General features: G+C 37.9%; 1 protein-coding gene across 4 annotated transcripts in view; it reads left to right on the top strand.

Moving 5' to 3' along the window:
* The window catches only part of LOC144196003 (PDZ and LIM domain protein 5-like), a 47,134-nt gene that overhangs the window by 7,318 nt on the left and 14,063 nt on the right, over positions 1-25,753 (top strand). The window contains exons 3-9 of one of the 4 annotated variants that reach the window (XM_077715965.1): positions 188-339; positions 10,856-10,895; positions 16,011-16,036; positions 20,258-20,278; positions 20,362-20,379; positions 21,707-21,879; positions 22,704-22,740. In XM_077715965.1, coding sequence (XP_077572091.1) covers positions 188-339; positions 10,856-10,895; positions 16,011-16,036; positions 20,258-20,278; positions 20,362-20,379; positions 21,707-21,879; positions 22,704-22,740 — 467 coding nt within the window. Of the gene's footprint in view, positions 1-187; positions 340-10,855; positions 10,896-15,203; positions 15,449-16,010; positions 16,037-20,257; positions 20,279-20,361; positions 20,380-21,706; positions 21,880-22,703; positions 22,741-25,753 lie in introns of all 4 variants that reach the window. The other 3 variants (XM_077715966.1, XM_077715967.1, XM_077715964.1) reach the window with 3 other exon arrangements.

Here is a 25,753-nt window from a genome sequence, read left to right as displayed (position 1 = left end):
CGGAGTTAGCTGGGATAGGCTCCAGCCCCAAAAATGAGGATAAAGCGGTTTAGAAAATGAGATGAGATAAACTAAATCAACATTGTAAACATGTTTTGGTTTGATCTGTTTTATTTAAATGAGGCCATTACATAATTTTTTTGCCCTTCATCACATTCTTCAAATTGTGCTCACTTTATTTCTGCAGCTCAGCGATGGCGGGAAAGCAGCCAAAGGCGGCATCGCTATTGGAGACATGGTTCTGTCCATTGACGGCGTTGCCACCGAGGGAATGAACCACCTTGAAGCCCAGAATAAGATCAAGAACTGCACAGGCAACCTCCGCCTCAGCCTCCAGAAGTACGTTGCCAATTTAGTTTTTATAAGTCATCTCAAAAACTGAATTAGCTGATATTTTCCAATTGATGTCAGCCCTCCCATTTCATATAGATTGGACATATATTATAGACGATGGCACTGGAAGAGTTAAATCTTTCACAAAGCCTGACAGCAGGTGCCTGAACAAAGTACAACTGCTAATGGAGGGAAAAATAAAACACATGGCGCGCATATGTGGAATTAATGGTATACAATGCTTCTCTTATAACCACTGCTCAACAACTTTAACGTTTCAATAATAAAATCCACAGTTTGGCGGCCATTCTACTGAAAAAATGCAGTCTTTTAAAGGCTAATAGGATGTACCTTTTTAGTATTAATGGCAACTTTTCTTTTTTGTTTTTATTTGAGTTTACTTACCTCTGACTCACACTAGAAACATTTCCATGAAACACATTCCGTATGGCAATTAAACTTGATAATTACATTTAATACTCATGAAAAATTGTTGTGGTTCCACATTTTCATTGGGCTACTTAGCAAGCAGCATTTAAAAAAAGTATTTATATATATTACTTCCAAGGAAATGAACACTGATTTTGATTTAACATACTTTGCAAAGAAGTTTTTTGTAGGGAGGTGTTTCAATCACATCATCACTGTGCGATGAGGATTCTTTGTGGCTACAATTGGTAGACCTGTCACATACGTCTCATGAGGTGGCTTGGGGTTGATAGTGCGCTTTTACTAAAACGACAGGCCCTGATAATAACAAATGAACAGAAACTGAAACACATCCACATATATTTGATCTGGAAAGGCAAGCACTAAATCGGTTTAGCAACTCCGGTCCTCAAGGGCACCGATCCAGTCTATGTTCCATCAGAAAAATCATGATCTTTATTAGACTTCTGGACAGCTTATTGATGAGTTGATCATTTGATTCAAGAGTAGTATAGGAGGGAGGTATAGAAAACAGACTGGATTGGGGCCTTCAAAGACCAAAACTGGTGACCCCTGCACTAAATGATCATGCTTCAGTGCAATAAATTATAAAAAAAATACTGCAAACCAATACAATAAAATATAATTATAAGGTTAGGGAGAGATCTACTCCTCCACTTTATTTTGGTTGAAAATATAAAACAATTTTCAGTGATTTAAGATTAGTGTTTTAAAGGGAAAATATTTAAATTTAAAACAAAGGAGGCCTCACAGCCCTGGGGTCCGAGGTTCAAATCAAGGTCACGTCCACCTGTGTGAGTTTGCATGTTCTCCCCGGGCTTGCGTGGGTTTCTTCCAGGTACTCTGGTTTCCTCCCACATTCCAAAAATATGCATGGTAAGCTGATTGAACACTCTAAATTGCCCCTAGGTATGAGTGTGAGTGCGCATGTTTGTCCGTCTCCTTGTGCCCTGCAATTGGCTGGCCACCAGTTCAGGATGTCCGCTGCCTCTGGCCCGGAGTCAGCTGGGATAGGCTCTAGCACCCCCACGACCATAATAAGGATAAAGGTGCCCAGAATATGATATGAAGAACATTACAAAAGCAACAACCAAAAATTAAAAAGGTACAGAGTGTCAGCTAACCTGTTGTGCCAGTCGGAATGTTCCACATAGCCACTACTTCAGTATTTAAAAAATGGAAAGCTATAATTGTGACTGTTTTAATGAGAGGAACCTTGAAAAACGATATAGCTGCTCATTGGACAATGGCTCTTCTCATCACCTACTACTGCACATCCAGCCACAGTTTGAATTATTGGTCCGGAATAGATAAAAGCATGTTTTTTTTGAAGTTCTTCAATACTCCGAGAAAATTGAGTATTTCTGACAAAACTTCAGAAATGGACCAAAGTACAAGAACTGCCTATTGTCACGTCTGCATCTGATTGATATCTCCCTGAATCGGCTTGGACCACAGAAGGTTCAGAGCGAGTTGGACGACTTGTGGTTGCCAAACATGCATGATGAATCAGGCTGGGTTGTTTGGTCTGCAATGTATTCTCTCAGCTCCTTCTCGTTAGAATGAATTAGATGCTTAGTTCCATCAATGGCAGTCAGTTACTTGGATTGGATTGGATTGGACAACTTTATTCATCCCGTATTCGGGAAATTACATTGTGGCAGTAGCAAGACAATCAGACATTTGCAGTATTTGTAATCACGTACTTCGCCCAGTTTTCACGGTTTGATATTTTTATAAATATGCTGTTGTCTAAACACAATGAAGTTATCTGTGACTGTTAATGGCTTATGCACGAAAGCTGGCATAACATGAATGTGTGGCTCCAGCTTTCAAACTAACAGCTGACAATCTTATTTTAGTGCAAAAAGTTGGCATGGAGACTTCCCGAGTGAGGGGTTCTGTTTGGGAAGTTGATGAAGGCTGGAGGTGTACGCTTTCATTTTGTTGACATTGTGTTCTTGGAATAGAGACGTCGAGATCCCTGGGTTTGCGTTTGAAGCTCATTCGTCCAAGCCTAATCGTGTTGCCATTTGTGGCAGTCATGTGCGTCATGCACGTGGAATGAAGATGCTGCCTGAAAACCTAACCTCATTGAAATTTAAATCTGTGACCAAAAATTGTATAGAATTAGTTAAAAAAAAACTCAAGCAACAGAAAATGGAAACAAAAAAATAATTATGAATCACTTTGTTTTCAATTACCATGTTTTCTTGCATATTATCCACCTCAGTGTATAAGCCATACAGTGAAAATTACCTAAAAAATTTGAATTTTACATTTTCTCTCCTATAAGACGCCCCCTGATTCACCATTTTCAGGTTCATGATTTTAATAGGAAGTACAATAGTGTTACTTTGAAGGGAATTCTGAAGAAAAATCCTCGTACGTGGTATTTCTGAGATACTGTATGAATTGAAAGGATCGTCTGCTGGATTGCACATTGTTTGGGTCAATATCATAAAGAAGATTACATGCCTGTCTTTCCAAATGCAAAATATCAAATTATTCAATTTCAAAAAATAATTAGGTCTATCTTGACGAGACCTGATGCTTTTTAATGACAGATATTACAATTTTCTTCCCAGAAGTTTAAGATGTTGTGGTGGCCATATTGTTTTTTATGTCAAAAAATCTCGATTATTTCGATGGTTCGTTCATATTGCTGCAATAGTTTTCAGTTCTGAACAAGAAATAAAAAGAAAAAAATTTACAGCAGAAAAAGTAAGACACTTGAGCACTGCTGACATGGTAAACACTGCAAACACATGTAGTATCAAGGTTACTCGCGTCTGGTCTTGATGAACGGTAAAAAGTAAGATGGGGGCGCCCTGCGCAAGCAATGGCAAGCACAAGTAAGTGATTTTTATCACAATTTATGCAGGATACATTTTTTTCCCTTGAATTTCATTCATAGACAATAAAATAAATTTTGTTTAGCGTTTTATCTGTTCAACTTTGCTTTATTTTGAACTAAATGATCATATTGGGTGCATTGTCCTGCGTTATGCCGTTTCGTCTTTGTCACCTTGCAGTTTCATGCATGTCACGTCTAATTTGTGTGCTTATAAGCAAGCCGGATCCTGATTCAGACATAATTTTTTTGATGCTACAAATACAAGAGAAAATATGGTAGTCAATTATTGGCAGTTGGCTAGTCCAATTGTACAGGAATACAAATATTAAGGCTATCGCTCAGCCAGTGAGCCTTTTTCTTTGGCTGCAATTGCCTACGCAGCTGCTGTGGTCACTTAGCCTCTGCGCTGGCTTGTCACTGATGTTCCACGGCCAAAGCTCCTCACCTGTTCGTGTCTTTCATGAAGCCATAGTTTTTGCCAAAGATCATTTAAAACTCCCATCGCCTGCGTATTGGTCGGTACTATCCTAATACCAGGAGAATGCCGCCATATTTAGACGCACCTGTTGCCGCCTGTCTTTGGGAATAGCTCCATTTTGCTGAGTACTAGTGGCATGGTAAATTGTATATCGTCATTACCGTATTTTTGGACGATAAGGCACTACGTTTTTCCTCTGCTTTGAACTCTTATAAATGGGTTTTTACAGGCCAATGATCTCTATGTTTTTGGTAGGGATTTTAAAAGTATCCAAGTATCGAGCAATATAGAAATGTGGAATCTGGATACCATAGTTAATTGCAAAAGTACACGACAACAGCTCACCAGAAATTTGCTGTCATTGACTATTTTTGATAGTAATGCAGGATATTTTTGCAATTTCCCTGTTAGCAGATGGTCTGCTCTTGCCGTGCTAGACATCTAATCCATTTGAAATAGAAGGGCTGGCAATGAATGACAAATGTTTGATTCACTTCAGAATTTCAATTTAGTTGTTTAGACCCACACATTCTAATGGACTGGACGTGTCCTATTGATGAACTTATTTAGTGGAAGGGTGCATTTGTCCAGAGGAAGAATAAATTAGATTGTTTTTTTTTTCCTATTATACCTCATTGGCTGCCATTGATGGAGCTAGACATCCAAGCCATTTGGAGTTAGAGGGTTACCAGTGAATAAACATCCATGTGTTGCCACTCTCCCTCTTCAAATGAATTGGACACCTAATAGTGATAAACTAGTTGGTGGCAGGTTACATTTCGTCCAAAGGAGGAACACAAGAAAGATGTTGTAGGTCTCTTTTAAGTGAATAAACACAAAAATATTCACTACACTGATGCTAATGCTCAAATATTACTTAGATCGTTGCCTCCTGGGTTAATAATAACTGAAAAAAAGCTTGACAAGGTTTTGACCTGTTTTTCAGGTCATCAAAATGAATGATCACATTACCTAATAATAAGAAATGCCCTTAAGCCTGTAAAATATTTGATTAATAGCATGGGTTAGCGCTTGTCATCCAGTTTGGCATGCTCCACAAACATATTAAAGTATTTTAGATTTCATTGGCAACAATGTTCCTGCGGAACTTTTTTTTTTTGCCGAACATAGGCCTTGTATGGATTATGCACTGATATTGACAAAGACGTAGTGGAATGGTATTTTAACCCATTCCCTGACAATGGCAGCAGTAGACATCCAATTTATTCATTCACCTTCCGTACCGCTTCTCTCAACGGTTGCTGGAACCAATCCCTGCACCCTAGATTGGTCGCTAGTCAGCCATAGGGCACACAGAAGTGGGGCGAGTGAACCCATATACCATCAAGTTGCTCCTGTCCAATTTGTTTGAACTAATATGCTTTATGCTAATTTAACTCATATCATCTCATCTCATTTTCTGAACCGCTTTATCCTCATTAGGGTCGCAGGGTTTGCTGGAGCCTATCCCAGCTAACTCCGGGCCAAAGGCAGGGGACACCCTGAATTGGTGACCAGCCAATCGCAGGGCACAAGGAGACGAACAACCATTCACTCTCACACTCATACCTAGGGGCAATTTAGAGTGTCCAGGCATGATTTTGGAATTTTGGAGGAAACCCACGCAGGCCCGGGGAGAACATGCAAACTCCGCACAGATAGACGTGATCTGGATTTGAACCCAGGACCCCAGAGCTGTAAGGCCGACGCGTTAACCACTCACCACACCGTGCCGTCCTATGCTAATTTATGAAAAGTAAATTCAATTGAGTTGAGCCTGATTTTATCTATCATTAGTGTTAAATATATATATATATATATATATATATATATATATATATATATATATATATATATATATATATATATATATATATATATATATATATATATATATATATATATATATATATATATATATATATATATATATATATATATATATATATATATATATATATATATATATATATATATCGATATATATATATATATATATATATATATATATATATATATATATATATATATATATATATATATATATATATATATATATATATATATATATATATATATATATATATATATATATATATATATATATATATATATATATATATATATATATATATACATTTCATTCTGATCCCAATACTTTGATGATAGCACATTTTTGAAGACATTTGCAAAATATTTGTTTTCATTTTGTGAACCACTTTATCCACATAATCACTCGCGCGAGGTGCTGGAGGCTATCCCTGCTGACTTTGGGCCAGGGGCAAGGGACACCCTGTATCAGTGGGCAGCCGATAGCAGGGCACAAGGGCAATTTTAAAATGTCCAATCAGCCTTCAATGCTTCTTTTTGGGATGTGGCAGGAAAATGGAGTACTCAGAGAAAACCCACACAGGCTCAGGGAGAATATGCAAATTCAACACAGGTGAACCCAGTACCCCAGAGCTGTAAGGCCGACGCGCAAACCACTCATCCGCCGGGCCACACATTCATTGATATTATTTATGACATTTTATTATTACCAAATCATTTATGTGTAGTAGACATACACCTGCTAATGGCAGGTGTGATACTGGTGTGTGCCCATAGCGAGCAAAAATGATGTTGCTCACACTGGTTGATGTATGTGTGTGTGTCTGTGTGTATGTATATATATACAGAGGTACCTCGACTTACGATCGTAATTAGTTCCGAGACTGTGATCGTATGACAAGCATATCGTAACTCAAGTGGACGTTTCTGATTGAAATGAATTGAAAACAAATTAATTCGTTCCAACCCTCTGAAAAAAACACCAAAAACAGGATATTGGATTCGAAAATAGTTTTTTTCTTTTAATTTGCCATATATTGACAAAGTAATAAATAACGAGTGGTTCAATAGTAATAAAATGTATTTAACAGATGTAAAATTAGACGCATTTCGTGGAGGGGAGAGACAATGACACACACGGAGGTGGAGGTGGGGGCTGTTCCACGGCAACAACGCACTCGTAAACCAACAAACAAATTTAAATTAACTTGGATAACTATATAGAGACACTGAACTTTTAATGTAACTTCACACAAAATTGAATTCTAATTTTGTTTTAATCTTTATTTACCTTAGTTCTACGGGTTGACCCCACCCGGACGTTTTGCCGGATTTCAGCGGTGTAGGGCACATTTTCATATGCTTAATTTATTTTAAAACATTAATAAATCATTTCCTTACAATTCTCTCTGATTTTGTGTTTCCTCACATCTTTCCCGCAAAATTGGGACACATTTTGACCTCTTTTAAAGGATTTAGTTGGTAGTTGTGTGTGGACCATGGAACAAAGTAGAGAATTTACATTTAAAGTACACCTCTACTTACAAAATGTTCAAGTTAGTTCTGGAACCAATTAATTTTGTAAGTAGATGTACAACTGTACTCCTATGCCACCATCTTCTACCTATAGGTATTATTATAGATCTTGTCTTTTCCTTCAAAATTATTTGATAATTGGAGTTAATGGGGTAATATTTTCCCCTCCTGAAGCAATATGCTCCAACTGCGGCCCACGGCATTCGCTTTGTTGCCTTCCGTGCCCCCGCTTTGAAGGACCAAGAGACAGGGACTTGGGTTAGGGGTTAGGGCAACAGGAGTTTGTTTGAGGTTAGGGAATAAATGGTTCGGTTTAGGGTTGGGGTTAAGGAAAACACGTTTGGAAAGAGAGATGGTTGAGTTTAGGATTGGCGCTAGGGTAAAGATTAGGGCACAGATGGCCCCAAAGGATCGCAGGGATTTTCCTCTTAAGGCAGTGATTTTCCTCTTAAGGCAGTGATTTTAAACTTCCATAGAACCTTAAATGCAAAAAAAGAATTAATTGAGCAGGATAGCTGCATTTTTGTTAAATGCTAGGAACTCTCACCCTCTTCCTCACGTTTAGCGGTCTACACACCCTCTTTTGAATGATGGAACTAACCCATGGAGATTTTAACACGCCTTTTTATTCACACACAAAATAAATTACACTTAGTGGTGAAGCACACGTGGCAATGATTGGTCCTCTGGCATCCTTTCCACGTCACGTTGGTCTCTCTGCTATAAATTAACGTACAGCTAAACAAATTCTTTCGAGGTCAAAAAGGAGAAAACATTACTCAATCTCGAGTACATGTGAACTATTGTAAAATCTTCTTAATGAGCTTGTTGAAAAGTATAGAGGTATCGACTTTTAAATGTACAACACAAAAGTATTTATCCCCCATCTATTTTTAAAAATTTTTTTTACAGAACCACAGGACATTTTATTTTGAAGATAGTAATGGAAAATATTTGTTGCATTTTTCTTGTTAACTCATTGTCTGTCAAGTTAACTGTCCATCAATTTTTGGACAAATCAACACAGTGATTTTAGAAAAAGACTGAAAGACATAAAGCAAATTCATATTTAAGCTTGTTTTATTTTATATATTTAGTTTAAAAAAAACTAGCATTATTCAGTAGGGGAAAAATTTGGTATTATGACAACAGCAATGAGTTGCTTCTGAAACATGACTGCTGTTAGATTGGTCTTTCACAAACCTGTGACATTCCACCACTTCATGAAACATTTCCCGAACTCAGTCACCCACGATTTTATGATAGGGACATGTTTGGGTGTGACCATGTGTTTTTTTTATTTTTATTTTTTAAATTCCATACTGTTTGAATTGACTACACACAAAAAATAAAGTTCCTTACAAAATCGGCAATTTTTGCAAAATTTTCACAAACACTGAAGGTTTGTTTACACGATAATGGTAACAAGGGGAAACATTATCATTTTGTCATTTATATATGTATTTATTAATCAAAGTACAATTATTACCTTTAAATAAATATGATATAATGGTGCTGTTTTTAAGCATGTTCATAAGATAGTTTACACCCTAGAACTTTAGTCCAAAGCTGCTATGTGTAAGGGTGAAAAAGTGGACGCGATAGCGAAGGAGACAAGGCGACACAGACAGGCGTGACATTCATAACTCTTGAACCCCCAATGGAAATATGTACCGAGGTCTTCTGCTATGCGCCACACTGAGAAAGGCTTTACTGAATGCTTGGAGATTTTTCTGCGTGAACTGTGGAGTAACTGTTAATTTGATCCTCGGGTCTATAAGTGGGAAATACACAGGTTTTTATTCCTACGTTGTTTACTAGTTTTAGCATCACAGATTGACTGTACTTGACAACCATTACCCTTTAATTATTTTGTTTTGTAATTAAGATTATTTTATTAAGATTTAAATCATTTAAAGAAAACAGCTGTCCTGCTAAATATATATTTACTATTTATTTTTTTTAATATATATTTTGAAATTTATTATTTAACTCTTACGGTCCTGAGCCTTGTGTGTGTCTCAACGTTGTGTGCAATACACAAAAAGTGCAACATAAACTTTGAGGAAAAATTCTTTTAAAGACAAACCATGTTTGCTGCATTTTTTGTTTGGTCTTCCATGGTGGCATGTGTTCATCCGTTATCTCCATGACAACTGGCAGTAGCTCAACCATTGAGATGTGCAGGATTTTGTATTTTCATCGTCATACTACTATGCTCGTTGTTTACAAAGCAGTTGTGGCAGGGTAACTATCTGCGTCTGCATATTCTTAAAAAGAACTCTACCAAAAGACCTTTTCCTTAGCGGATTAAAGGGTTGAATCCAGGTTGGTCCTCCTGTGTGGTGTTTGCATGTTCTGCGTGGGTTTTCTCCCACATTCCAAAAACATGGTAGGCTGGTTGCACACTCTAAATTGCCCCCTATGTATGAGTTTGAGCGTAAATGGTTGTCCTTCTTGTGCCCTCCGATTGGCTTGCAACCAATTCAGGGTGTCCCCCATCACGTGTCCAAAGTTGGCTAGGATAGGCTCCAGGAGCCCCCGTGACTCTTGTGAGGATGAGCGGTCCACAAAATGGATGAAGGAATTGTCAAATAGGAAATAGCGCTTCCCTTTTAACCTCAATATGCGAGACATGCTTTTGTTGTTTCGGAATACAAGACAATTCTGTTTTTCAAGGAATGGTTGTCAGCCTGAACTACAGTCGCGCTTCATCGTCTGTCCTGATCACATTACCTTTAAGGAGCTTTAACAGATGGAAAAAATAACTTGCCTGCATTCAAAATAGGTCATGTTCTGGCTGTAATGTATGGAATCACTAATATTATGTTGGCCATTCGATATGCTGTAATGTGTTTAGGCCAGTTAAACATGGCATGTAGGAAACCGAACGATCTTGTAACTATATATTTATATATATATATATATATATATATATATATATATATATATATATATATATATATATATATATATATATATATATATATATATATATATATATATATATATATATATATATATATATATATATATATATATATATATATATATATATATATATATATATATATATATATATATATATATATATATATATATATATATATATATATATATATATATATATATATATATATATATATATATATCTCGATGTGCGTATATGGATAAATGTATATATGTTTTGGTTGAGCATTCGGCCTTAAGTGGCATCGACCATATTGCAGAGTAAAGAGTATCACATTGACGTACTAAAAATAGATGATTTCAGGAGTATGTTGGAGGACACTTTAGAATTGGCTCCTCATGTTTTTATAGTCTGGCACTTAGCGAGCTCAGCTTGAATTGATGGCATTTTTCCCTCACAGGGTCACCAGTGCTTCCAAGGCTCCACCAGTGGCACCGAAGGTAGGATCGTAAGATGATTTTTTACTAAGACTAGGGCATGCCAGGTGATTTTCAGACTTTTCAAATGTTAGATAATAAGTCTGGAAATGATTCACCTGGACTCTCGGCGATTGCCGCTCATAATTTTGGATGGAGTGCATTGTAAAATGTGTTTTAAGTTATTTGAATCAATACCACTTGCATGATGCGGAATGCATATAGTTTTGTTTATCATGTAATAATTCTGGACAAGGGCTGCCAGGATGACTCGTTGATTAGCAAAAAGAATCAACAACCAATTTGAAAATTTATACATACGTTTTTCATCACATACAGTCATGGCCAAAAGTTTTGAGAATGACACGAATGTTACATTTTCACAAAGTCTTTTTTTCAGGGTTTTTATGAAAAGCTTTTATTGAGAATTACATGCAATAGGTCAATATTTGCAGTGTTTACCTTGCTTTTTCAAGACCTCTGCAATTCTCCCTGCCATGCTGTCAACTTCTGAACCAAATCCTGACTGATGGCCGTCCATTCTTTCATGGTCAATTCTTGGAATTTGTCAGGATTTGTGATTAAGAATGTCTTTTCAAATCAAATCAATTCAAAAGCCTTTATTGTCATCATACACAGCTGCGTATATAACAAAATTGGTGGTGCTACTCCACAAAGTGTGTTTTCCCACTAAAAAACTAAAAAACAAATAGTAATATAAAGGTATAAAAAGTCACATCCTGTCTTGGTGAATTCTAAAATATTGCACAGTCTAAGATATTGCACATTGTTATTGCACAGAAGGGATTGTGTGTTGTGCTAACGCAAGTTCAGAGTTCTAATGGCTGTGGGGAAAAAAAACGGTCCTTGAGTCTATTTGTCCGTACTCTTTGAGACCTGTAGCGCCTGCTAGGGCAGGAGCTGGAACAGGTTGTGAGCAGGGTGGTATTGGTCCCTGAAAATGTTCCTGGCTCTGCTGAGGTAGCGAGGGCTGGCATTCGTGACTATACAGGAAGGGCAGAGAGCAGCCGATGATCTTCTGGGCAGTGTTGATCACTCTCTGCATGGCTGTTCTGTCTGCTGCCGTGCTTCCAGCGTACCATACTGTAATGCAGTATGCCAGGATGCTCTCCACAGTGGCTCAATAGAAGGTTACCAGAAGCTTCGTGTCCAAGTTGTTCGTCCTGAGTACCCTCAGGAAATAGAGTTGTTTCTGGGCCTTCTTCACCGCTGCTGTGGCTTTGCTTGACCTGGAGAGCTTGTCCCTGATGTGGACCCCCAGGAATTTGAAGAACTGGACCCTGTCTACACATACTCCATTTATTAAGAGTGGGGCCAGATCTGTGCTGTGTTTGCGAAAGTCCAGAATTATTTCTTTAGTTTTTGTGGTGTTCAGTGTGAGATTGTTCACCGAGCACCACGAAGACACTTTGTTGACCTCATCTATTTAAGCAGACTCGTCCCCCCCTAAGATGAGTCCGACCACAGTGGTGTCATCGCCAAATTTGATGATGGAGTTAGACCGGTGGTTGGTGTACAGTCGTTTGTGTATAGGGAGTACAAAAGAGGAATCCGTACACAGCCTTGAGAGGAGTCAGTGCTCAGTGTAATGGAGGAAGAGAGTTGGCGACCAAGTCTAACAGTTTGTGGTCGGTTAGTTAAGACAATCTTAATCCAGTAGCAGGTAGAAGAGGAAAGTCCAAGGTGGGATAGTTCGTCAGCCAGAATGTCCGGTATTATAGTGTTGAAGGCTGAGCTATAGTCAATGAAAAGCATCCTCACGTAGTTCCCATGGTGCTCCAGGTGGCTCAGTGCTGTGTGTAGAGCTACAGTGATGGTGTCCTCAGTGGACCTATTTGCTCCATAGGCAAACTGGTGAGGTTCAACTGAGGGAGGGATTGTATCCCTGATATGGCGGGTGACCAACTTTTCAATGCACTTCATGATCACAGGCATAAGTTCAACAGGCCTATAATTATTCAGGCTGTCAATGATTGGCTTTTTAGGGACAGGGATAATGATGGCAAATTTCCGGGAGGTTGGGATGATGGAGTGTTGCAGGGAACAATTGAAGATCTTTGTGAAAACACCAGTCAGCTGGTCAGCACAGGCTTTGAGCCCCTTCCCAGGTACTCCGTCAGAGCCAGCAGCCTTCCTGGTGTTCACAGTCTGCAGTACTTGTCTCACTTCATGTTCCTGAAGCTCCAGTGTACTGCTGCAGGGTGGTGGTGGGTGTTGAGACTGGGTCTGATTTGTCAGTCTCACAGCGGGCAAAGAAACGGTTCAGTTCCTCTGCTAGTGAGGCATATGCGTTAACAGACACTTTAGTGTCATTGTAATTGGTAATATGTCGTATTCCCTGCCACCTCTTCTTTGGGTTATTTCCTGTAAAGTGCTCCTCAATTTTCAGTGTATATGCTGCCTTGGCCTTTTTAATTTTTCTCTTCAGATCTGCTCTGGTGGGGCTGTACTGTACCCTGTCCCCTGACCTGAAGGCAGTCTTACGGCATTTGATGAGTGCCTCTTTCTCATTGGTCATCTAGGGTTTTTGGGTAGGAAAAATCCATATCCGTGACTTTGTCCGTGCATTTTTTGATGTAGGTAAGTACAGTGTCCGTGTAGTCCTGGAGGTTTTGGTGTTCCAAAAGTTCCCAAATGGTGCGGGAAAAACAGTCATGCAGCTAAGAAAGGGCGTCCTCGGGTAATGTTTTTATTATCTTTATTTGTGGCCTTGTTAGCCTCCGGAGTGGGGTGTATGCGGGGGTGAGAGACAGGCAGAGATGGTCTGATCCAGCAAGGTGAGGGAGGGGTGTGGCTCTATAAGCATGTTTGATATCAGCATAAACATGGTCTAGACCAGGGGTGTCAAACATACGGCCCGCGGGCCAGATCCGGCCCATCTGGTGGTTTGGTATGGGCCGGGGAAGAAAGATGCATTGTATAAAAAAATATTTCTTTAAAATATGTAGTTATTTTATTATCCGCTAGGGGGCGCAGTGCTTTAGTACGTGCAGAACACGTCAATTGACATTTATTTATGTTATGTTATTTTCTTGTTCATAATATATTGTTCATAATGTAAAAGGAAAAATCTGTTAATAAACATTTTGATAATTTACTGATTCTTTGCACTAATTATTAGTATTAGTGACTAATACAAAGGAAAAAAGTGGGCTTATTGCTAGTTCTATGTAATTTTGCAATGAGTTTACTGGTCCGGCCCGCTTGATCTCAAATTAAGCTGTATTCGGCCCGCAGACCAAAGGGAGTTTGACACCCCTGGTCTAGACTCTCTAGAGTCTGATGTGACACTTTATGTACTGGATAAACTGAGGCAAAACAGTCTTTAAACATGCATTGTTGAAGTCACCAGCGTCAATAAAGACTCCATCGAGGTGGTCAAGCTGCTGTTTGTTTACAGCCGCTAGCAGCAGGCTAAGTGCCGTGCTAACATTAGCATCCGGTGGGATTTAGACAGCCATTGCAATGACAATCCTTAGCTCTCTAGGTAGATGGAAGGGCCTGCATCGTAATGCCAAGAGCTCTAAATCCGGGTAGCAGTGAGTGTTAATGATCCTACTGTTGCAGCACCATTCATTGTGTATGTACACGCAAAGTCCCCCACCCCCTTCTATTTTCCCTGCTAATTCTTTCGAACGATCATTTCGGAATAGCGTCCGGCTAGCTAGCGATACCCCGGCGTCGGGGATTTGCAGGTGTAGCCACGTTTCCGTGGTGAAAATGATGTTGCAGTTCCTGACAAAGGTGTTGGTAGCAAGCTGAAGTTCCAAATCCTCCATTTTGTGGGTGATGGATTCTTGCATAGTCAATTCTTGGAGTTTGTCAGAATTTATGATTAAGAATGCCTTTTCCATCCTTATGGAGCAACTTGCCATAAAGCATAGGTCATAACAAAATGGTTTAGGTAACAAAAAAAATAGGATTTAGGGCCCTTGGGCAGGAAACTCTCCAGGTTAATGGGATTAATGTATTTCTCAAAAAAATCTTTTGATACTTGTGAAATGTGTGTAATTGCATTTCATGATACCTTAGAAACATCTGGCAAACACCTGTAAAACCTGAAGGAACTCACTTTGTGAAAATGTAATATTTGTCTCATTCTCAAAACTTTTGGCCATGACTGTAGTTTTGGCAGACAAAAGTTAATCTATGAGAGCTATTACCATAATTAATATGTCAATAATATGCAAACCTATTATTTGGCTAATCACAAAAACAATCAGTGATTGATCGGTTATCAAAGGAAATCAGTGGCATCCCTATCCTAGCAAGTGTTATGCGTGTGCTATGCTGTGTGTATGTGCATGCCAGGTGAACCAATGTGACATCATAAATCCTGTGCACCTCCCCGGACATTATGGAAGCGGCAGCTCCGAGGCCTCCGCCTTTATCTCGTCCCCCATGTCCACCTACACCCCCCCTGGTGCCCTTTCCCCACCGTGGCCGTCCAAGTACAATACAGCCAATCGCCTCTACTCGGCAGAGAATGCCTGTGAAGTGGCCGAGGGCCAACGGCGAAGCTTAGTTGACGGTCAAGGTGAACATGCTTTCAATGGGTGAGTGCTAGACAAAAACACTTCAATCAATCATGAGGCAGAAATTGAGGGCAGGCGGTGTGCATGGAAAATGCATGCTGGTGTTTTTCAATTAAACATCTTGTATTAGGGCCAAAAAAAAGAAAGGAAATGGGCCTGCGATCTAAGAATAAAAGTTGTCTGAAATGGGGACCTGGAAAAAATTAAAACGGAATGTACTAATGAAATTATGTAAAAAAGAAGAATGGCATTCAAATGTTGCTGTCTTTTATAATTGAATATCTATTCCATTACCAAACAATCTGGGAACACACTTTGACATCACAACCATTCTAACTTTGTTCTTGAACAATATACTATATATATAACATATAGCATATGTCTTATTATTCCGACTATTCTGCCTGTATTCTTTCAGGCCTTTTTTCATCTTTTTTTGTGGCCCTAATGCACCACCATATTCAGTCTTGACTGTGACCATCTGAATTTGATAGTTTTATGGTGTTTGCATGATTCCTTTTTTCAAACTGTTTTGACCATTTTACTTGATCTCCTTTTCAATCTTCTTCCCACTTCTCTTCAGATGACAGGAGCTCCTCTGCTCACAAAGTTAGTTCCAAAATGCATGTCCAGTACATGGTTGTTGTTACAAGCACCTTTTTTGAGTATGCATTCATTTAACAATACCGTATTTCATCTAAATGGGGGGCCATCACTTAGGCACTGACTCTTGGGTCAGTGGTTTGAATGCCAATCTTAGGCAAGCTATTCAACCGAATACACACGGTATGTCGATAATCTGATATTTCACCACTTTGCAACTTCTACATTCGCAGCTTCAGTACATCGCATATTTTATATTAAGCATAAAAAAGTACAGAAAATGTCAAAATTCACACTGAAATTGCAACGGAAAGTTGGAAGTTGAAAAATGGCGAAGGTCAGAGCTTTGCTTCTTCTTCAGCGCTGAATTGGGTGGCAATTGGTGCCAAAGAAGAACTTTACAGTATAAGAATGACGTGCCGAAAAAGAAGAATTTCACCACATAAGAAGAATGACGTTATGAATATTATAAAAGGGCAAGTAGTAGAAAATCTTGCCTTGTCCTGTTTTGAAGCGAGTGAATTTCCCATTGTGCACATTATCTGGATATGGCAAAAGCTAAGCCTTTCCAGCTTTGTTTGCATTTCGAATTGCCATCTAAAACGCCTCCTAAGCGTCCACCACCGCCTCCCTATTGCAGACCAGGGACTTAGGGTGAAAAGCGTAGACACAGCAAGCCGAGAGGTGGCGCAGGCGTGTCGCTTCGAGTGTTCCGTCGGTCAATGATGCGGCGGTGCCTGCCGCCGGCGAGCGAGGTCTTCCCCGTGACCCGGCCCCGGCCAGAACAGGCAGCACCACACTAAATCGAAGAAGAGTTCCTAAACATAACTGAAGAGAATGGTTATATTCCAGATCATTTTTTGGGGAGGAAGATCCCTGGCTGGACATTCTTTTTCAAAGATGAACTGAAAGTCCCAGGGTTCACATGGATCCGCTGACGCTCATGCTGACGTTAGCTATCTTACATTTCATGGTGCTAACAAACAATTGCAAGGCCGGCTAGTTAGCCTAACCTACATTACACTGTCTTAACAAACCACTTGTAAAACCACTTTGTCCACATGGCTCGACATGAACAAACAATTATTAAGCCAGTTGGCAGGTCTAACCCACAAGAGGCACCACTGTAGTCTGTTGAGCATTAATGGCACACCTATAGAAAGCCTTGTGGTGATTATTTGCTAGAATACGGCATTCAATCAGTGGTGTGCTATCAGGGCCTTCAAGCCCTTCTCTGCTGGCCTAAGAAATATCTGAATCACAGACTGATGTTAATTATATTTTGTCCAGGCTCTGCTGCATTAAACAAGCATCATTAAGAGTGTTGCTTTAACCAATCAGAATTTGATTTGGTGACACCAAGGTCGTCTTCTCGTAGGCGTAGAGATACGTCATTGCTTTCACCAACTATGATTGGATAGGGATAGAGTGGACTAGCCAGGGACTACCAAACTGTATCTGGAGCGAGCTGCACAAGCAGATATATTGTTGTGTTGATTTAATAGCGTTTTTGTTAACCCGAAATGGCTGAAGGAGAAGAAATAGATTTTTTTTTTGCACATTTACTGTCAAAGCCATTTTCAAGAAGAAAAAAAGCTGGACATTATTAAGAAAGGTCGGAAACCTCCAAAGCAAGCAACCCTGTCACAACCGGGAACGAATATTTTCAGCACTAAATCCAATAAATACATTTGCCAGAAATACGACAGGATAGGCTCAACGTTCAGCATTAGCTTCGATGGCGATAGAAAAAAAGGAGCATGGATATTGTGTACAGGTAAAAATGATTTTTGGTCAGTAAAATATGGCTATTGATAGGTTCATTAATAATTACCCATCTTTGTAATTATCAATAACTGTAGGGAGACATCTTATTCAATTATTGACATTTAATTAAATAGATTGGATCACGCATAAGAACCTTAAGGGAAGATACATCTTCAAAAGTATCCTCCCGAACAGTATTTCGCGTACGGCTCTAAGGCATTTGGATAAAAACAATCACGCCTTCATTTGACCTAACAATCATATAACAATTACATAAAGAAGCCCAAAGTGCGTCACGAGTGTTATGGAAGTGGCAGATATGCCGAGTCCTTGCTGCCTCCCGATCAACAGCCCTGAGAGCCCGATACTGGGTGAGATGTAGCATAAACAATCCTTGGATAAGAAGTCCACGTGAGAGTGGACCAGGCGGCTGTCTATGACCTCGAGCCGAACAATAGAAAGAATGATTTAATGATTTAACAAAGAAATGAATTACTACACATATATGTATAATAGTAATGCAGAATAAACCCAACAGCTATATTCCTAAATAATATATCAATTGTATGAGGTTATTATTATTATGTTTTTTTATGTGCCGCAAGCTGTAGCTGCAGTAGAGGTTTTATAGCCATAGAATATTTTTTGAGGGTTGTATTGATTCCGACAGCTGAAGGCGTCACTAGGAAATTCACGGACCGCCGTTGCGTTTAATATAAATGGGTGCATTTTTTTTCTTAAATCAATTTAAATGAAACATATAGTGCGTAGTATGGTAAGACTTGATATAATGAAAGTCTCAGTCACATGTTAGCCTACCCCTCTCACATACTGTGGTAAGCATATCTGTCAGTCCACTCTAATAATGAGAATGTGTTAAGATGGCCTCTTAAATCAATTCAACAGACTTCAAGTGAGTGCACTTCAGGATGATTTATGAACCTTCTCAATGTTTTCTATTGATTATATCCCGGGGGCAGCAATGTTAGGAGGACTAAGTGGGCCAGAATTAAATAAATAAGTATATAAATACATCATCATTTAATTAGAAACTAGCCCAGTTAATGTAAAAAAGAACAAATATAATTATTCACTTTAACTATTTAATTCCTGGACTTAATTTCATGGACACATGTTGCAGCCCACCCTGTGGTTGTTTGGCCATCGATTAAGGGTGTCCCCTGCCTTGTCCCCATAGGTGGCTGGGATAGGCTCCAGCACCCCCATGACCCCTTTGAGGATCAGCGGTTTGGAAAATGAATCAATGAATAAACGTTGGAGAACTTCATGAATTTATTTCAACTGTCAAACTCACCCAGCAAATTCAGTGGGTGGGACTAACACTTGATTGGTTACCCAGCACATGAAGCCAAGATGGAGAGTCGAGATGAATTCACGCCAAAAACGTCAATAAAATCCTCTGCTTTGCATACTATGTTCTACATGGAATAAGTCCCGCCCATTGACTTTGACAGATAAAATAAAGTAATGAAGTGCTGCAAATTAATTCGTTTTCAACACCTCTTATCCTTTTCAGGGTCATTGGGTGCTGGAGTTTATCCCAGCTGACTGCGGGCGAAATCCTAAAAGTTGGGGCCCATATAGAGAATGAAAACCATTTATACTTACAGTCACAGCCAGGGTGAAAATCCCCCCCCTTGCAGTCAGGTGAAATTAATTATTTATGACACATTTATAAGTAAATTTATAAGTTAAGTACTTATTTAAAGATGGATTTACATATTTCAAATGTCCCATTTGATCCTCCATGATAGCAAGACTGAAAATTCACCCGTGTTCCTTTGATTATTTCTTTTTTGAAATCAATTTTATCTGCCATCCATTCTTTAATGTATTCATTCATTTTCATGCATTTTTGATATTTTTATATTAGATGTGTTTGCTCATTCCTGAGATTTTTTTTAAACTAAATACCTGTTCAACCTTTCAGTCATTTACATAGTTATGTACATTTTATTAAATGGGTGTCAAAATTAGCTTAATTGTTGACTGATTTTACACACTGGAATTCTTCAGCAGCAATTAAGTACAGTACACATGACAGTGTCCCTATTTTTAGTTTTCTGTTTCTGTAGTGGTCTAAAATGTGGCACAATTGCTATTATTTTTCTTTGTGTTGTTACTTTGACTGCAAAGTCTTTGTTGAAAATACTAATTTCCAACCATTTTGCATAGATAAAATGCTAAGTGATCCTTGTACTATTTTTCTGTGCACCACTCTAAATTATAATTTACAAGAATTAACATGAAAGGGTTTAAAAAAATATATTTTTTTAACGTGCAGTAGTTTTCAGAACACTACTAAACAAAGCAGGTTTACCTAATTTAAAGCCCCAAATGTAATTTCTGTGCTTTTGGCTCCCTCTACTGGCAATTCATCTCATCTTTTACCTCTTTAAAAACTTTACTGTCTTTTCTTCTTTTGTGCTTCCTCTCAAGTGGACCCAACAGTATTTTGAAGTAAGTTAGCTTTTATACATCTACATGTTCATTTTTTGTCAGCAGGGTATTTAGCTTGTCTTCTCTCTCTTTTTCCTTCAAAGAAAACCCCAACCACCCAGGTAGTTAAAATGATATTCATCGTGACGTTTTCATTGTACTTCATCATTGTCATACCATAGTACTTCTCTTTAATTTTCGAAGCATTTCATTCCCATTTTTCCATCTGTAACAGTGTGTGTTGAGAAATCAAAGATCATGTTAACTCATTGTATACCATTGAGACCGATGGATGTCAAATACATTTAATTTTACCGGATTTACAGCGAATGAACGTCTCAGTTCAAATGAATAACACCTCAACTACTGTCAAACTCATTTATAGGAGCAATATGTAAAATAGTTGGTGAAAAATGGTACTGCAACCATTATCAAAATATTGAAGCTCACAACTTCTCATAACAATGTTACATTTCAATCAGAAACTTCAAAATTCAGTTTCTAGAGAAATTGTACAATTAACTTTCTGTTTTTAGTACATGCACTTGTAGTACAAGTGTGCATACTTGTCATACAAGTGTTAGTAGAAGACTTTTAGTCCTAGTAAGGTGATTTTAGTACAGGTACACAAAGGTACACTTTTAGAGTTGCTATGAGTCTGCATGTTCTCGCCGGCCTGTGTGGGTTTCCTCTGGGTACTCCGGTTTCCTCCCACATCCCAAAGACATGCATGGTAGCCAATGTTCCCTCTAAGCTGCGCACGTGCACAAGTGCGCATTCCTCTCGTCTTCTCTGCACAGCAGTATTCATATGGCGCGCAGTAAATAAAATCCAAACTTTTTATTTTATTTTTTTAATTGTTTTTTTTTTTACCCCTTTCCCCATGATGGCGCCGTTTACGCGGCAACCAGTGGCAGTAGCTCTGTCCCCTCCCATGTTTTTCATGTTTTACAGCATGTTTTACATTAAAAATTAGAGGGAACATTGACACGCACCTGCTTATGGCAGGTGTGATACTGGTGTGCCCATAAGGAGCAATGATGATGTCGCTCACAATGGTACTGAGTGCGCTCAGGGAGGTTGTGTTTCTGCCCAGACCAACAAAAAAATAGAGGGAACATTGATGGTAGCCTGATTGGACACTCTTAATTGCCCCTTGGTATGAGTGTGACCATAAATGGTTGTTTGTCTCCTTGTGCCCTGTGATTGGCTGGTTACCAATTCTGGGTGTCAGAGCTCTGACATCATATTTGACTGTTAAAATGAGAATATCGTAATTTAAACAATTAGAAAAGCATCAGAAGTATTTTCCAAAAATATGTTTCTTTAATGTCTATAAACATTTTTCATTTACAATTGGTGTGCAAATCTTACATATTGCTCCATTTAATTTACAACAAAAGTAGTTGTAATATAGGTGCTTGAGCTTAACCTCTGCTCTTCTTTCAGGCCTCCCCGTAGACACGTCGTAGATACTGACATCCACTTCTACCACGTGCCCACGCACGCTGACGCCAGCCGCAAACGCATCATGGAAGACACGGAGGATTGGCGCCCACGCACCGGGACCACCCAGTCCAGATCTTTCAGGATTCTGGCTCAGATTACAGGCACTGAGAATGGTACGTTGCTCTAAAAAGTACTCAATTCTTTTTTGCCTGTAAAGTTTGAACTCACACAATTCAAATGAGTCGGACCACATCAATGACGTCAATTAGTTAATGTATTTTAAAAAAGTACAAACTTATAGACGATTGATCCAAAATAATGTTTGCGCTGAGTTGACTTAACAGTGTTATATAAATCACTTGACTGTATTTACTGTTATCATCAAAATATATGGACTATACGTTGTACTACGAATACTTATTTCGATCAATGTATTATCCGCATAATATGGCACAACTAAAGGACTTAAATTTTCTCAAAGCGATGGATGGATTTAACTTACATATGGATCAAAATTGGTTAATCATTGTATGAAATTCATTTTAGCATAGATCCATCTTGTTGATTTAGAATAGAATCCCCTTCTACTACTATTACTATAAACTCTACTTCTACCACTACTGTGTTTTATAATCCGATGCACTTTAAAGTATATGACGCAATTTTTTATTTTTATTGAAGGTACGCCTTATATTGAAGTAAATACGGCAAATACAAAGACTTCTATCAATATTACTGGAAAGCCTCCTTTTTAATTTTAATCTTAGATTTCATTTAGAAATTAATTAGCTTTAGTTCAGTTTCAACTAAACTATTTAATATTGTCATATTATACATAAAATACATTAATATTTAAATGAAAATAAATTAAAATTGAGTAATTTAAATGTTATTGCTTAATTTTTAAATTTTAAGATAAATAGTTTTTAAATAAGATAACCCTACTACCAGAAATAATCAAAGTAAATAGTAAATGTATTTTTTTATCCGTTTTTAGCTCAAGAAGAAGAAGCCGACACAGCCACGAAAACAAAGTAAGTACTTGCCATTCATTCAATACTAAGTGTTTGCTTGTTTTGTTTGTGTGTTTTTTCTTTTTTCTTTTAAATAGATATATTGGTTAAAAATAGAAATTCACAGAAAATGTGCAAAAATAACAATTATTTTGTCAACACTGAATTGTGTAGCCCAATTATCCACATGCTATGGCAATAGAAAATAGAAGTTTGGTGTGGTTTGTCATCGGTCTTTGACTCAGATGGTTGTTTTTTGAGCAGCGAAGGCCTCGCTGTGAGTTGCATGGCGTTTAACCTTGGAGTGCCTTTTCCATGTTTAACACAGTCACACTTTGCTAAAAATTTAAGGAGACATAGATCAATTTTAGAAAAAAAATACAAATAAGAATTATTAATCAATGTTGTTTTCACGATACTACCCTTAAATGATTTTATGCATAATTAATTTGAATTGAAAGGGTGGCATTAAATTAACATCCTCCCACTTCAAAAGAATTGAGCAATAGGTGCCATCAGTGGCAGACAGTTATATGCAAAATTACCAAAACACAGGAGTTGTGAAAAATAAATAACTGAGTACTCATACTTTTGCAATCAACTATTGTATCTAGAAATAGCTTTTTAGCCTTGATAATTTTATTTACATTTAGATACATTTGAAATGCCTATTAGAAGATAATTGCTTCATAAGAGTGTAGACAAAGGCTAATGTTTACCTTCATCAATGTTGTCTGTCCTTCATTACCTTTACTCAATTGAACTACATTGAAATAAATTAAAATACTAAAATACTAATTAGAGAAAAAACCTACAAAAAGTCAGAATTTTGAGCAATGCGATATTTTCACCTGAAAAAAACGGTTATTTAATCTGACTATTTTATTATATTATATTATTATATTTAGTTACGTTACTTTACGTTACTTTACGTTTCTTAACGTTACTTAACGTTACTTTACGTTGCTTTACGTTACTTTACGTTGCTTTACTTTACGTTGCTTTACGTTGCTTTACGTTACGTTACTTTACGTTACGTTACTTTACGTTACGTTACTTTACGTTACATTACTTTACATTACTTTACGTTACGTTACTTTACGTTACGTTACTTTACGTTACGTTACTTTACGTTACTTTACGTTACGTTACTTTACGTTACGTTACTTTACGTTACTTTGCGTTACTTTGCGTTACTTTACGTTACTTTACGTTACTTTACGTTACTTTACGTTGCTTTACGTTACTTTACGTTGCTTTACGTTGCTTTACGTTTCTTTACGTTTCTTTACGTTACTTTACGTTACTTTACGTTACTTTACGTTACTTTACGTTACTTTACGTTATTTTACGTTACTTTACGTTACTTTACGTTACTTTACGTTACTTTACGTTACTTTACGTTACTTTACGTTACTTTACGTTACTTTACGTTACTTTATGTTACTTTACGTTACTTTACGTTACTTTACGTTACTTTACGTTACTTTACGTTACTTTACGTTACTTTACGTTACTTTACGTTACTTTACGTTACTTTACGTTACTTTACTTTGCGTTGCTTCGCGTCGCTTCGCGTCACTTCGCGTCACTTCGCGTCACTTCGCGTCACTTCGCGTCACTTTGCGTCACTTTGCGTCACTTTGTGTTACTTTGCGTTACTTTGTGTTACTTTACGTTACTTATGTATCATATCGAATTATTTTATATTATATTGTATCGTATCATATCGTATAATATCATTAATTTATATTTGCTCCCAGTTTGATGAACTTTAAAAGAAAAATTGCCCTGTATTTTCTAAAAACAAAATTAAAATTTGTAACATTCAACAAAGAGACGAATAAATAGCTTCATGAATGAAAGAAAAGAACAGTTTGCCCTGTATTTTCTAAAAACAAAATTAAAATTTGTAACATTCAACAAAGAGACGAATAAATAGCTTCATGAATGAAAGAAAAGAACAGTTTGCCCTGTATTTTCTAAAAACAAAATTAAAATTAGTAACATTCAACAAAGAGACGAATAAATAGCTTCACGAATGAAAGAAAAGAACAGTTTGGGCTGAGTTGACGGCAGAGGTTATTTTACTACCATATTACCATACTTTGAGTCATGTGCCTGTAATAACACAAGCATCTTCCCTGCATCTGAGTGGTTCTTGTGTTGTTGGTTAATTGGACCTTGTGATGCTGAATCCTTGTTCTTTTGCGTCCCGGTTGTTAGAGTGAACAAGACCACCACGCGGTTGGTGATTGGCCCAAAGTACGGCGAGCTGAGGGACTGGCACCACGGGGTGTCCGCCCGCACCCTAAATGTCCAGTAGACCTGTCTGTGTGTATTTTTATGGATATATTTAATATATGTGTCAGTATGATTAACTGCTGAAGTGGCTTGATGGCATGACAGAAAATTATGGTTCAGACATATGGAGCGAGAGCTAATACTACTCATCCATGTTAAATACTCGTAGTTGACTGGTGGCTACTCGTGTGTTTTCCTGCCTCATCTTCCAAATGGTCAATTTATGTCCTGTTTTACAACTTTGTTGGCGGTAAAGAAAGACAAGACAAGGAATAAACATGTCCAACAATTTAGTCGAACCTCCAAAGTGGACCACAGTGATACTGGTTGACTTGCAAGTTCAATGAAAAACTATAGGAGCACTGTAAGAAAGCAGACTCCCACCAACACATCGCCATATTTGGTAAAGTGGGAACTCCCTTTAAGTATCATTCAAGTTATTGCTGAATTCCTTTTCCGACCTTTGTGACCTATGATCTCAGTAACCTCAAATTTTGAGTTATCTCGAACACTAAAGTATTTATGTCTTCTTTAGCCTTGGACCCTGTGACGCCAAAAATATCCCTCAAGTTTGGATACTAATCCCTGTGTTCGTTTTTGAGTTATCTTGAACTCAAACAGGCATATGCACCAAGCCAAATATGTAGAGTAAGTGTTGCTAACAGGCGAAGATAAAAACATAGAAAAATTTGGGAGGATGTCAATGCTTAATGCAAGTTAACTTTATACA

The sequence above is a fragment of the Stigmatopora nigra genome, chromosome 4, assembly GCF_051989575.1.
Source record: "Stigmatopora nigra isolate UIUO_SnigA chromosome 4, RoL_Snig_1.1, whole genome shotgun sequence".
NCBI lineage: Eukaryota > Metazoa > Chordata > Actinopteri > Syngnathiformes > Syngnathidae > Stigmatopora > Stigmatopora nigra.
This window is presented reverse-complemented; position numbering and strand designations above follow the sequence as displayed.